The following is a 15,000-nucleotide window of genomic DNA, read 5'->3' on the forward strand; positions in this document are numbered from 1 at the left end:
AGAAGCCAAATGAAGTCCTGATAGGCAACATTAATCCGTCATAGTGAGGAGTTTGTGCTGCTCGGCTGTGCTTTAATGACTGAGGAGAAGGGATAGCGATCTGTTATCCGGGACCTTTCATGTTCCCATCACATTACATCCAGCGAATGTCTGGATTCACAGGCGTCTGGTCGTCTGTGCATTCTCGCTCGCTGTGTCCATATTGCAGACGACACCGAGAATGTCTTTCTTGATCTGGTAAGCTCTAATCTGATTGGCTGGCTCTTCATGGAGCTTCCAGAAGTGAGCCCGCCTGGAAACCTATGCTATGTTTTCATCTAAAGTTGCAATTTTAACGCAACGCTTCCATCTCGTCTTCAAGAGAACAAGATCATTTACTCGAGTACTGTACTGAAGTTCACTTTTTGAGTATCCTTTACTTGAGTCATATTTTTCTCTGTAAACTTCTGACTTTAACTTCACTCCATCTGAAAGACAAATATCGTCCTTTTTACTCCACTACATTTCTATCAAGGTCCTCGAAGTGGAAAGTCGTTTCTGTCGCAGCTTTGAAAGTCAGTGATGATTTTTTTCTTCTTTTAAAGGTGTTTGGGTTTTTGCAGAAAGCCTTTCAGGAATCACTCTTGTAGAGTCTCGTGAAGTTCAATGATTTCACAGCATTTATTAAACACTGATTTATAGTTTAGAGCAAAATGGAAGAAGACGGATGTCCAAATGCTCATTTAGTGGAGTATTCACATAAACAAAGTTGATTCTGTCTTCAGTGAAGGTGAACAGTGTGAGAATATCAGATGTGTATCAGTGTATTGGATCCGTGCATTCGGCCTTAAAGTGACAGCAGCTTTATAAAGAGCTGTAAACTGACTGGCTTAAACCATGATGGCATAATGTGCATTATACAACAATAATAAAATAATGCGCTGACATAAAAAAGGAAATTTACCTTTGATACTTAAGTACTTTTGAAAACAAATACTTCTGTACTTTTACTCCAGTAAAAATCTGTTTTTACAACTTTCACTTGTAACGGAGTAATATTTGACCAGCAGTACTGTTACTTTTACTCCAGTAATGAAGTGTATTAGTCCATCTCAGGTGTTTGGGAACACTAATAATGTGATAAAGGTTCCTAAAGTTGTTCTGGAGTCTCCAACAACAGGCATCAAAGGTCAAAAATCCCTTACATTTTAAAATTTTTTTTTAATTTTTTTTTCTTAATGACTAACATTACATATCAGCTCATTTCTCACAGCGTCTGAAACGGTTAGTTCGAAGATTAGTCTCTCTAAGCCCCGCCTCTCTGAAAGCTGCTCTGCTGTGATTGGTCAGAAAGCAAGCGCTCATTATCATATCTGAAACACTGATATGATCAGTAACGATGGTGTGAGTTTGACCGTCTCAATCTCAGAAGAAAAAAGCGTCTCGTCCACATGAACAACGCCAACCAAACTCTTCCAGTCTCAGAGACGACTACAGTGAGAGAGGGCGGGGCTACGAGACACTGCTCAGCCAATCACGACCAGAGGGCGGACATTATGCAAATGTTACATTCTTACTCGTTTCAGAAGTTCAGAAGCGGTTCTTTTATTTGACATGATCTTTAAAGCTGTGCAGATCTTTTACATTCACAAACAGCTCTATTACACACTGCATGATATTTAAAAAAGCGTAATGTGCGCTTTAAATTACCTTTTTTTATTATTCACTGTGGTCTGTTCTTGTGGTTTAATCTGCTTCGGATCAGATTGCCCTAAGTAATATGCGTAAAACAAATAGTTTAGTCCTTTTATATGTTGCTCTTCCTGTCCAAGTGGCCGTTTCTTCAACAAAATACGCTGCCGTGTGAAGTGAGCTTTTTGCTGTTTAGTCAAAACTTGTTTACATGCAGCTTTCGTCTGGGACATTATCTGTGCAGATCTGGACCCTCGATCGCATGGCTGGTTATTCTCTCCTCGCATGAGCTGTCGAGAGAGTCCTGTGATAAAGCATGAGTTTGCCTAAAATAGCTAAAATAGGGCAGAAATGTCGACATATAAGGCAATTTGCAGCTTTGGGAACATGGACTGCCGGCATGCATTAATAGCTTTCAGAAATTTTAGTAATGGATGTTCCACTGCTTTGAAGCGTCTGAATGCACAAATGCACCTGCCGGATTCGTAATGAACGAGATGTGCATTGCTCTGTGTGCATTAAAAATACGCATAATATTGGGAATCTCTCGCTGTCAGATGTGGATATGGACCTGTGGAAATAATGTGAACTCTATAGTTATCTCTCTTTATTTTGTTCAAACTTTTTAAAGGAAAAGTTCAGTCTGTAGTGCAGAATTTTTCAATGCGATTGGGAATGAGAGCTTTGGCCGAGGGGAAGATTTTCACTCTTATAACGATTGCATTTAAAGGAATAGTTCACCCAAAAAATGAAAATTATCATTATTTACTGCATAACCTTTATGTCGTTACAAGCCTGTTTGACGTTCTACTGCAGAACACAATATAAGTCGTTTTTAACAGCTCATCAACACAACATTGACGTTCATCATATGGACAACACAACAAAACAGACATTTTGTGTAGAAAGACAATCATGCGGGTTTGCAGCAACATCAGGATAAATAAATGATTACAGAACAAGTCTGTTATTCATATTAAGCTACACTATACTGCGGGGTCAGCGCATGCTGAGGGTCACAGTACACAGAAGTCCACAGCTCCAGACCTCCAGACTTCTGTGGCCGTCAGATGAGCTCAAGAACAGCGGAGAGAGCTTCATGGAATGGGTTTCCGTGGCCGAGCAGCTCATCCAAGCCTTACATCACCAAGAGCAATGCAAAGCGTGGGATGCAGTGGAGTAAAGCAGACGCCACTGGACTCTAGAGCAGTGAGACGTGTTCTCTGAGCGACCAATCACGCTTCAGTCTGACAATCCCATGGACGAGTCTGGGTTTGGCCGTTGCCAGGAGAACGGGACTTGCCTGACTTCATAGTGCCAATTGTAAAGTTTGGTGGAGGGGGGATTATGGGGTGGGGTTGTTTTTCAGGCTTGGCCCATTAGTTCCAGTGAAAGGAACTCTTAATGCTTCACCAAGACATTTTGGACAATTTCACGCTCCTGACTTTGTAGGATCAGTTTGTGGACGGCCCCTTCCTGTCCCAGCATGACTGTGCTCCAGTGCACAAAGCGTCGGTCCATAAAGACATGGATGAGGAGTTTGGTGTGGAGGAACTGGACTGGCCTGCACAGAGTCCTGAGCTCAACCCGATAGAACAGCTTTGGGATGAATTAGAGCGGAGACTGAGAGCCAGGCCTTCTCGTCCAACATCAGTGCCTGACCTCACAAATGAGCTTCTAGAAGAATGGGCAAAAATCCCCATAAACACACTCCTAAACCTTGAGGAAAGCCTTCCCAGAAGAGCTGGAGCTGTTAGAGAGGGTGGGCCGACTCCATATTAAACCCACAGGATTAACAATGGGAAGCTCATGTGTGTGCAAAGCAGAGGTGGTAAAAGTACTCAAAAGTTATACTCGAGTGAAAGTATATATACCTAAATAAAAAAATACTCCAGTAAAAGTAGAAAGTACTCCATTCAAACATCACTTGAGTAAAAGTACAAAAGTATCAGATTTAAAACGTACTCAAGTACCGAAAGTAAAAAGTAAATATTCAAATTAACTGTAAATATCAATAAGCATATAAAATCTTTTGGGACTGATATGAACTGCTTTAATTGAACAAATGATAAGATTAGATACTGCAATTAAGAATTTGTTAGATTTGCAATTAATAGGAAACAATGAAGCACCTTAACGCGGTATAGGGGTTAAACTTAACATAGACATGTTCCATAACATTAGCTCCATAAAACAGATGAGGAGCAAGATACTATTAACTAATTCAACATTAATTCAAAAGCCATAACCACAACGACATATTACGTAACAATTAGTTAATAGTCATGTGCCTCAACAAGTAAAGTCATACTATAATTTTGCCAATTGTTATGATTAATGATTAATTAAACACAACCGAGAGTCGGAATGCATGGCTTTGAATACATGAATTTACATTATTAGTTCATGTAATATGTTATTAGGGAATTAATGATGTCATATTTAATTAATAGCAATTAATATATTACTTAATCTATTAATCATATCGAATGTTCATTAGTTGCTGATGCAGTAATCATTAATAAATGGTTTAGTTCTTCATTAGTAATACATTAACTCATGATTATCTGTGCATTAGTTAGGCATGAATTATAATAGTGCACCTGTATTGTAAAGTGTTACTGATGTTTTCATATTAAATAGTGTGCCGCAAAATAAAAAAGTTGGGGAAACACTGAGCTAACGTTAGTTTGGCAAACCTGACTTGTCAGCTTTTCCAAGTCTATACCCGACTGGATCATCCATGACCGACCAGACCGGTTTGGAAATCAAGTGTAATAAATACTTAATACTTGGAGCGGGCTCGGGGAAATGTATTGGAGTAAAAAGTAAACTTTGCCTTTAATATTGTAGTGGAGTAAGAGTAAAAGTAGATGCAAATAAAATATACTCAAGTAAAGTACAGATCCCCGAAAAAAATACTTAAGTAAAGTATCAAAGTATTTTTACTTGATTACTTACCACCCCTGGTGCAAAGGCAGGCGTCACAATACTTATGGCAATATAGAGTATTATATCTTCAGAATATTTTGAAATACTTGCAGTATTGTGGTTTTGTGAAGCTTGACGGCTCGCTATGAGTGATTGTTTCAGTTTCTGAGTTTCTATTTTTGTGTTGCAAGAAAAAAAAAAAACAGTGACTAAATGCAGTGATTCATTTACATGCACTTGTGTGTGCAATATGTTGCATTAGCCGATGTCCTGTTGGTGTGTGTTTTAAAAATAATCACCCCTTCATTAAGTGCATGTGTTGATAAGACGCTTTCCTCTCATCCTTTACGAAGCTAATTAGATTAATTATCTGAGACTGTCTCTGTTTTGAAGCTAGTCTCGGGCTGCTTAATTAAATGTTGATTTTAGTTTTGTTTTTCAAACATAAATGCATGCAAAACCCATATAATACTCATTAAAACAATCATTCTGTTCTTCAGAACATAACCAGCAATTAGTGTGATCAACCTGATGTATAATAATGGCTCTTATCGCTGTTCATTGGTTTGTTGGCTGCAAACAATCTAATCAAGTGTTGGCAAAGTTTGCACATAGACACCCAAAAAGAAGGGCGTCGCCCTCGCTGTGTGATGCTCATCATCTGCCGTAACCATAGGCTGTGTCCGAAACCTGGAAAATGTTTTTTTATCTATATTTTCCACTTCTGATGTCATTTCTAGTGTGAAATTACTAATGCACACTGCAAAAAATGCTTTTCTAAATTAGTATTTTTTTCTTGTTACTAGTCAAAATTTCCAAAAATTCTTACATTAAGAAACATTAATTAGTCAAGTTAAACTTATTGTCTTGTTTTGGGGAAAAATAACTCAAAATGAAGAGAGTTTTTGCTTAAAATGGCTAAATAATCTGCCAATGGGGTGAGAAAAATAATCCTAAAACAACATTATTTTTCTCACCCCATTGGCAGATTGTTTAGCTTATTTTAAGCAAAAACTCTTATTTTTTGTTTGTTTTTTTTCCACAACAAGACAATTACTTTTGCTTGTCTAGTAAATACTTCTTGTTTTACACATTTTTAGACATTTGAACTAGAAACGAGACAAAAATAGCCTACTAAAAGTAAGAAGAGCATTTTTTTGCAGTGCAGTAATTAAATGTCTTTAGTTCTCACCAAAGCTCTCTCTGGTTTGCTGTGGATCATTAAACTGTTACACTGCCTTAGAAGTCTGTCCGAAATTAGTTTTGTGAGGTGCCTTCGTGCACAAAACACTGCCTTACAAGCCATTGCCTGATCACGGTGTGTTCACACGGGGCGTAGGCGTTAACGCTTGACGGAGGGCGCGGCTGAAGCTTGCTGCTGATGCGATCGTCATAGTGACAACAGCCAATCACATTACTTGCCGCTTGGACCACAACACAAAAATAGCGCCTTTTTTGACAGCTAGTCTGTGAGACGAAATGGATGCCGATTTGGTTGTATGTGCGAATGCGATTGCCCGTGTAGTTGTTGTCAGTGCACTGCACAGGTGCTCCAAGCTGTTGGGTATATTCAATCCTGAAAATCCGCCGACAGCAAGGAGAATATCACAGACTGGTCCGGGAGCTGCGTCTGGATGGTTCTCGGAGCAGTAATGAATGCAATTGGCTAGCGCCTGCTCTAGGATATTTGCATACGGCGATCTGATTGGATGACGCCTGCGCTGTCGCATGAAAAGTTGAGAAATCTTCAACTTCTGCCGCTTGTAATGCGAGTGAAGCGACGCGACAGAACCCACAATTCAGTTCAGCAACGGATGATGTCCCCCATTTAAAGTAAATGGGAAGCGTTAACGTTTACGCCTTGTGTGAATGCGGCGTAAGGCAGCGAGGCAACGAGTCAACGCCTAGGTTTTCGGACGCAACCTACAATGTCAATGAGCACGTTTACATGCACACCAGTAAGCTGATAACTCACAAATATCAGCTTATTGAAATAATCAGCTTTCCCCGTTACCATGCAAACCAGTAAACTGATAACGCAAGTAAACCGCGTTTACATGACTTTATTAATAAACCGGGTTATTTCCATGTAGTGACGTCAAAAATAATAATGTCCGTATCTGACTCAGTAATCCAAATGTTACGTCAGTTGTGATGTTAATAACGCGAGTCAGTGGGAGATTTACGGCTCATATTACCCCTCATGCAGTTTTGACTGAACCTCTTCTACTTCTGCTGTATGAGATGAGAACACATCTTTACAATTTTCTGGGTCTGAAAAGAGTCTGCGTTTGTGATATATGTCCTTATTTCATGCAAAACGCCAGCTCGCTCTGCTGGATGTGTTTAAATCTGCTCTGAGTTTGTGTTTTTGTCACCTATCACACATGTGCACTTCAATAAGCCGACAGAAAGCAGGTTAATGCGTTTACATGCCGCGCAAAATCAGGATAAGAGGCAAAAAAACTCCCTGTGTCGACCGGTTTATGACCTTACTCCGATAAAAGAAAATGGGTTACCGCGTTTACATGACCATGTTTATTATCGGCTTAAGAACGTGCATGTTAACGCACCCAATGATTCAGCCTCTGATAACGTATGTTTTCTCCGCAGCGGAGGACACGTGTGGTGGGACGCTTCGAGGCTCCAGTGGAAGCATCTCCAGTCCAGACTTCCAGAAGGACTATCAGAGCAGCGGCGAATGCACATGGACGATCCTCGCTGACCCCGGAGACACCATCTCGCTCGTCTTCACTGAGTTCCAGATGGACAGCAAACTCGAATCTTTAGAGGTCGAAGGGTCCGATCCACCGACGATATGGTGAGAACGGCATTGTGTCATGTTTCGGCTCTCTGGAATGTTTACCAGGGATTTTCTGTAATGAGTGTTAAAGGGTTAGTTCACCAAAAAATGTTGATCTACAGACACAGATGAAGATATTAGTGTTGAAATCCAATGGCTCAGAAAGGCCTTCATTGACACCAATGTCATTTCCTCTCTCAAGACCCATAAAGGCACTAAAGACGTCGTTACAAAGCCCATCTCACTACAGCGGCTCTACAATCATTGATGAAGAGGCCAGAATAGAGTTAGTGCGCAAAAACACTAAATAACGACTTATATAGTGATGGCCGATTTCAGAACAAAGCTTCGAACCATTATGAGTCAGTGAATCGATTCATAAGTCATGTGATTTCAGCAGTTTGACACGCGATCCGAATCATGAATCGATTCACTGACTCATAACGGTTCGAAGCTTTGTTCTGAAATCGGCCATCACTATATAAGTCGTTATTTAGTTTTTGTTTTGTCGTGTCTTCATAAAATGATTGTAGAGCCGCTGAATACTTTTCTGTTTCTTATGGGGTGAGTTTCCATAAACACCAACGTTTGTCGTTTTGTGTTCATTCTAAGAACACACACACGTTATCTCATGTTTAGACCTTCCCATACCCATCTATTGTTCTTAACTGTCGTTTTAATTGTAATCGTTAGCATCGTATCACTTGCCATAAACCCCCATTACTATAATGGGCTTTTAGATGGTAATGTTAGCATCTTCATTATTAGTAGTATGCGATCTGACTTTTCCCGTTGCGTCTGTCGTTGCTATGCAACCATGCAGCTTTACAGGGGGTGTGGCTTATCTAAATGAGATGTAAATGAGCCCTATTGTCACTCCCAGCAGGTGAGAACAGGTGAGAACTGCAAAACTTCAGAGGCTGTTTTCTCTCGTGTACACTTTTCTAAAGGCCTACATTCAGATGGACACAACTTCTCCAAATATGATCAGATTTCCATGTGTTACACATCGTTGGGAAGCTTGGAGACTATACTTTCAGAATCTGTGAATAACTCAAAATGCCCCAGAACCGACTTGTGTCCCTACTTTCTGTGACTGGTCATATATATATAAAAAAATTGCATATTGTGATAAAGTTCATTATTTCCCATAATGTAATGATACAAATTAAATTAAATGTATTTTAGATTCATTGCACACCAACTGAAATATTTCAGGTCTTTTATTGTTTTAATACTGATGATTTTGGCATACAGCTCATGAAAACCCAAAATTCCTGTCTCAAAAAATTAGCATATCATGAAGCGGTTCTCTAAACGAGCTATTAACCTAATCATCTGAATCAACTAATTAACTCTAAACACCTGCAAAAGATTTTTCCCCCCGAGAGGGGAAGACACAGAAAGACATTTCTGAACGAATAGGCTGTTCCCAGAGTGCTGTATCAAGGCACCTCAGTGGGAAGTCTGTGGGAAGGAAAAAGTGTGGCAAGAAATGAGAAGAGGTGAGCAGACCCTGAGGAAGATTGTGGAGAAGGACCGATTCCAGCCCTTGGGGGACCTGCGGAAGCAGTGGACTGAGTCTGGAGTAGAAACATCCAGAGCCGCCGTGCTCAGCCGAGTGCAGGAAATGGGCTACAGGTGCCACAGATGCCTGAAGTCCAGTGTCAAGTCCCCACAGTCAGTGATGGTCTGGGGTGCCATGTCAGCTGCTGGTGTTGGTCCACTGTGTTTTATCAAGGGCAGGGTCAATGCCGCTCGCTATCAGGAGATTTTGGAGCACTTAATGCTTCCATCTGCTGAAAAGCTTTATGGAGATGAAGATTTGGTTTTTCAGCACGACCTGGCACCTGCTCACAGTGCCAAAACCACTGGTAAATGGTTTACTGACCATGGTATTACTGTGCTCAACTCTCCTGACCTGAACCCCATAGAGAATCTGTGGGATATTGTGAAGAGAAAGTTGAGAGATGCGAGACCCAACACTCTGGATGAGCTTAAGGCCGCTATCGGAGCATCCTGGGCCTCCAGAACACCTCAGCAGCGCCACAGGCTGATCGCCTCCATGCCACGCCGCACTGAAGCAGCCATTTCTGCTAAAGGATTCCCCACCAAGTATTGAGTGCAGAACTGAACATAATTATTTGAAGGTTGACTTTTTTTGTATTAAAAACACTTTTCTTTTATTGGTCGGATGAAATATGCTAATTTTTTGAGACAGGAATTTTGGGTCTTCATGAGCTGTATGCCAAAATCATCAGTATTAAAACAATAAAAGATCTGAAATATTTCAGTTGGTGTGCACTGAATCTAAAATATATGAAAATTACATTTTTATCATTATGGAAAATAATGAACTTTATCACAATATGCACATTTTTTAAGAAGGACCTGTATATATATATATATATATATACAGTCTTGTTCAAAATAATAGCAGTACAATGTGACTAACCAGAATAATCAAGGTTTTTCGTATATTTTTTTATTGCTACGTGGCAAACAAGTTACCAGTAGGTTCAGTAGATTCTCAGAAAACAAACAAGACCCAGCATTCATGATATGCACGCTCTTAAGGCTGTGCAATTGGGCAATTAGTTGAATTAGTTGAAAGGGGTGTGTTCAAAAAAATAGCAGTGTGGCATTCAATCACTGAGGTCATCAATTTTGTGAAGAAACAGGTGTGAATCAGGTGGCCCCTATTTAAGGATGAAGCCAACACTTGTTGAACATGCATTTGAAAGCTGAGGAAAATGGGTCGTTCAAGACATTGTTCAGAAGAACAGCGTACTTTGATTAAAAAGTTGATTAGAGAGGGGAAAACCTATAAAGAGGTGCAAAAAATGATAGGCTGTTCAGCTAAAATGATCTCCAATGCCTTAAAATGGAGAGCAAAACCAGAGAGACGTGGAAGAAAACGGAAGACAACCATCAAAATGGATAGAAGAATAACCAGAATGGCAAAGGCTCAGCCAATGATCACCTCCAGGATGATCAAAGACAGTCTGGAGTTACCTGTAAGTACTGTGACAGTCAGAAGACGTCTGTGTGAAGCTAATCTATTTTCAAGAATCCCCCGCAAAGTCCCTCTGTTAAAAAAAAGGCATGTGCAGAAGAGGTTACAATTTGCCAAAGAACACATCAACTGGCCTAAAGAGAAATGGAGGAACATTTTGTGGACTGATGAGAGTAAAATTGTTCTTTTTGGGTCCAAGGGCCACAGGCAGTTTGTGAGACGACCCCCAAACTCTGAATTCAAGCCACAGTACACAGTGAAGACAGTGAAGCATGGAGGTGCAAGCATCATGATATGGGCATGTTTCTCCTACTATGGTGTTGGGCCTATTTATCGCATACCAGGGATCATGGATCAGTTTGCATATGTTAAAATACTTGAAGAGGTCATGTTGCCCTATGCTGAAGAGGACATGCCCTTGAAACGGTTGTTTCAACAAGACAATGACTCAAAACACACTAGTAAACGGGCGAAGTCTTGGTTCCAAACCAACAAAATTAATGTTATGGAGTGGCCAGCCCAATCTCCAGACCTTAATCCAATTGAGAACTTGTGGGGTGATATCAAAAATGCTGTTTCTGAAGCAAAACCAAGAAATGTGAATGAATTGTGGAATGTTGTTAAAGAATCATGGAGTGGAATAACAGCTGAGAGGTGCCACAAGTTGGTTGACTCCATGCCACACAGATGTCAAGCAGTTTTAAAAAACTGTGGTCATACAACTAAATATTAGTTTAGTGATTCACAGGATTGCTAAATCCCAGAAAAAAAAAAAATGTTTGTACAAAATAGTTTTGAGTTTGTACAGTCAAAGGTAGACACTGCTATTTTTTTGAACACACCCCTTTCAACTAATTGCCCAATTGCACAGCCTTAAGAGCGTGCATATCATGAATGCTGGGTCTTGTTTGTTTTCTGAGAATCTACTGAACCTACTGGTAACTTGTTTGCCACGTAGCAATAAAAAATATACTAAAAACCTTGATTATTCTATATATATATAAATATATAGTATAAAATGTATATATATTTTTTTATTATATATTTGTTTGACCATATATGTATTAAAATAGGGTATTTTTATTTATGTTATTCATTTGATATAAAATATTAACATATGTTCCAATATAAATACGATAGGCTATTTATTTTTTAGTTAATATTTGATTTCATGAGTTGATATAAAATAAACTAGCCTATATACTATATATAAATACAATTGTGTATTTTCTTTCTTTCTTTCTTTCTTTCTTTCTTTCTTTCTTTCTTTCTTTCTTTCTTTCTTTCTTTCTTTCTTTCTTTCTTTCTTTCTTTCTTTCTTTCTTTTTATTTAAAATGCACTATATATGCTATATATAAAAACAGGATATTTATTTATTTATTTAATCATATACCCAATATATAAATCAAATTAAAGGTTTTGTATTTATTTGATTTTAATGTGTTGTTATAACCCTAAACTATATATTATATATTACATTTACATTTTATTAAAATTGGGAATTTTATTTGTTTATTTATGCAGATAATTCATAATGCAAAACAGACGTTTAGGGTTCGTTCATCTGTTTAGGGCAGGAGTTGCCGGTGAATTTGCACCATAATAGCTCATGTGATTGAATGCACAGGCGTTGGCTCTGTCGACAGAAGTTGTGGGAAAGGTTTTCTGTTTTGTAATCCTGATAACTAATACACGATTACATACATTGCATTTCATTGGTGTTTTCTCCCTGCTGTCCTCATCCAGCCTCATTTAAACTCAAATCAATGTTTCATATGCGTTTATTGTGATAAACAGCTGCATAATTAGTATGATAATGCACCGTCTTTCCTTTGTGTTTCGTCTTTCCCACACAATGGTTCATTCGCTTCATTCTGCAGAGAGCGTTGCTCAGAATGAATGTGTGCATTGATAAGATTCAACATCTTAATTTCAAAGTGAGGAAATGATTTTCGCTATGACAATTGAAGTGAAGGAAATGTGTGATTTATGTGTTAGATTGTCCGAAGAAGCTCCTCAGAAGGTGCCAAAACTTCTATCAAACCTCTGAAATGACTTTGTGAGCTTGTGAGAATGATATGAAATAAGAACAGATGCCTTTAACTTGATTCGATCCAGCTTGCGTGACTCTGCAAATCCAAAGATTTGAGTCTTGGCACAGGAAAGCAGCGGCGTACTGAACAAATCCTCAGCCGCAGAAGCAAAAAAAAGTCGGTGGAGGCGCATACAGGAGTGTGATATTATGCCGTGACGGTGTGCCCTTGTTTGTCGTTCGCTTTATTGATTCGCTTAAGTCGCTTCTATACGCGACATGACAAATGAAGCCAAGTTTTATTCGAGCAGGATGAACTTCTCCCCTCTAATATTGTTCAAGCCAAACAAACAAATCAATGGTTTTGCCAGAATGACCTTTACGTAATTCCACCAAACTTCCCTTGTGTGTCGGAAAGGGCAAAAAATACAATCTTGTAAGTTACAAATCACTCACGCGAAAGGAGCGTACAGAAGCCATCTCTCTCGCTCCAGTGATGAAAGGGTGTTCTGCGCTTTATGGGACATGCTACAGGACTTAAATGAGACACCGAGGCAACATTTTGCTGGTGTAACGGCTGTTTCTGGGTCAGTGTTTTTATTAATGCCACGTCTCAGGAACACACTTCCCACACTGAAAATAATGACTTTGTGGTATGGTAAAATCTGTTACATTAATTCATGTAATTTATACAGTGTAAAATCAAGATTAAGTTGGAACTATATATCTACACTGTAAAAAAAGAAATTGTTGGTTTAACTTAAAAAAAATAAGTAACCTGGTTGCCTTAATTTTGAGTTTATTGAAATTAAAAATGTGAGTTGATACAATGAAGGAAATTTGTTTAATAAATAGAAACTCAAAATATTATTGTATCCGAACCACATAAAAATGTGATAAATCATGATAATAGCACTATTCGACATGTTTCACCTCGTCATCAGAAATAAAACACACACAATAACCCAATATGCTTACAAAATATTTTAATAATATTTTAATAAAGGTTGTCGAATCTCAAAAAATGTTCATTGTATTAACTCAAATTTTTAATTTCAATGAACTCAAAATTTTAAGGCAACCAGGGTAACTTTTTTTCTAAATTATTTTTACAGTGTAGTAAATATGAATAAATATATAACATATATTATTAATGTAATAAATTAACTGAGAAGAAAGATCAATCAATCAACTTTATTTATATCGCGCTTTTACAATCACGATTGTGTCAAAGCAGCTTCACAGTGTCAAACAGGATAATATTGCGACAAAATTAGATTTGGCTGTACAGTCGTACTGGAGAAAACAGTGATGTTATCAGCTTAGTTTAATTTATCATAGAGAGACAATGTTGGCAGATCAGTATTATAGTTTATAGAATTAAATAAGACCTAATTCATATATTTTATTTGTATAATAAGTTGAATAACTTTAATCATCATTTTAGTGTCCCCAACTGAGCAAGCCAAGCCAAAGGCGACAGTGGCAAGGAACCAAAACTCCATCAGGGCATGATGGAGAAAAATAAACCTTGGAGAAACCAGACTCAGTCGGAGTGCCAGTTCTCCTCTGGCCTATTAACACACCGTGTAAGATTATTATTCTGGCAACCTTACAGGTCAGAAATCATATTAGATCGGAATATTCAAAATTTCAGGGTATCACGGAAGAGACGGATTTATTTAGGATGGGGCGTCGATTACACAAGAGTATGAATACATGAAAGATCGGAATTATTTTGCCAGAGACGGATTTTGAGCATGTCGTGCCAGTGAGGCAAATTCGGAGGAGACACCATTTGACACGGCTCAGCAGACACTCCAGGATGAGCTGGTCATGTCCAGGCAGGTCCACCATCCGATCCGGACAGGGCCCAGATCCGGGATAAACCTCGGGATAAACAGAGAGACTAACATTAGCGTAGATGCCACTCTTTTTATGATGTAACGAGTACATCAGGTGTTATGGGAAGTGTTCCCGGTTCCGGCTGACCTAGTTAATGCAGCCTAACAATCAGTCAATTGATCTGAATAATGAAAGTTAAAAATGTTCTATGTGTATGCCATAGTAAAGAGATGTGTTTTTAGTCTAGATTTAAACTGACAGAGTGTGATGTTATCATATATTTACAAATACTATTTAATGTTTTATAGTCACAGCACATTCACCTAAAAATATTAAGTACATTTTTATCTGAAAAGCAAAGTACGTTTGAATATGTGACCACACTGTCAGAAAAAAAGGTACATTTCTGTCACTGGGGTGGTACCCTAAGGTACAAAACTGAAAAGGTACTAATATGTACCTTTCAGGAACTACTATGTTCCTTTAAGGTACTAATTCACACTCTTAAAGTACTGACATGTACATTTTAAGGTACTAATATGTACCATTTAGGGTTGAGTAAGGTACAAAGATGTACCTTTTCACTTTTGTACCTTAGGGTACCACCCCAGTGACAGAACTATACCTTTTTTTCTGAGAGTGCAGTCATGGAAAGTAGGGACACAAGTCGGTTCTGGGGGATTTTGAGTTATTCACAGATT

The 15,000-nt window shown here is 38.7% G+C and overlaps 1 protein-coding gene across 2 annotated transcripts in view; it reads left to right on the forward strand.

The window, feature by feature from the left end:
* Positions 1-15,000, forward strand: part of csmd3a (CUB and Sushi multiple domains 3a) — a 579,356-nt gene that overhangs the window by 142,967 nt on the left and 421,389 nt on the right. For both annotated transcript variants that reach the window (XM_067447773.1, XM_067447774.1), the window contains exon 5: positions 7,216-7,423. In XM_067447773.1, the coding sequence (XP_067303874.1) occupies positions 7,216-7,423 (208 nt within the window). The remainder of the gene's footprint in view (positions 1-7,215; positions 7,424-15,000) is intronic.

This window comes from Pseudorasbora parva, chromosome 7, assembly GCF_024679245.1.
Source record: "Pseudorasbora parva isolate DD20220531a chromosome 7, ASM2467924v1, whole genome shotgun sequence".
In the NCBI taxonomy this organism is placed as follows: Eukaryota; Metazoa; Chordata; class Actinopteri; order Cypriniformes; family Gobionidae; genus Pseudorasbora; species Pseudorasbora parva.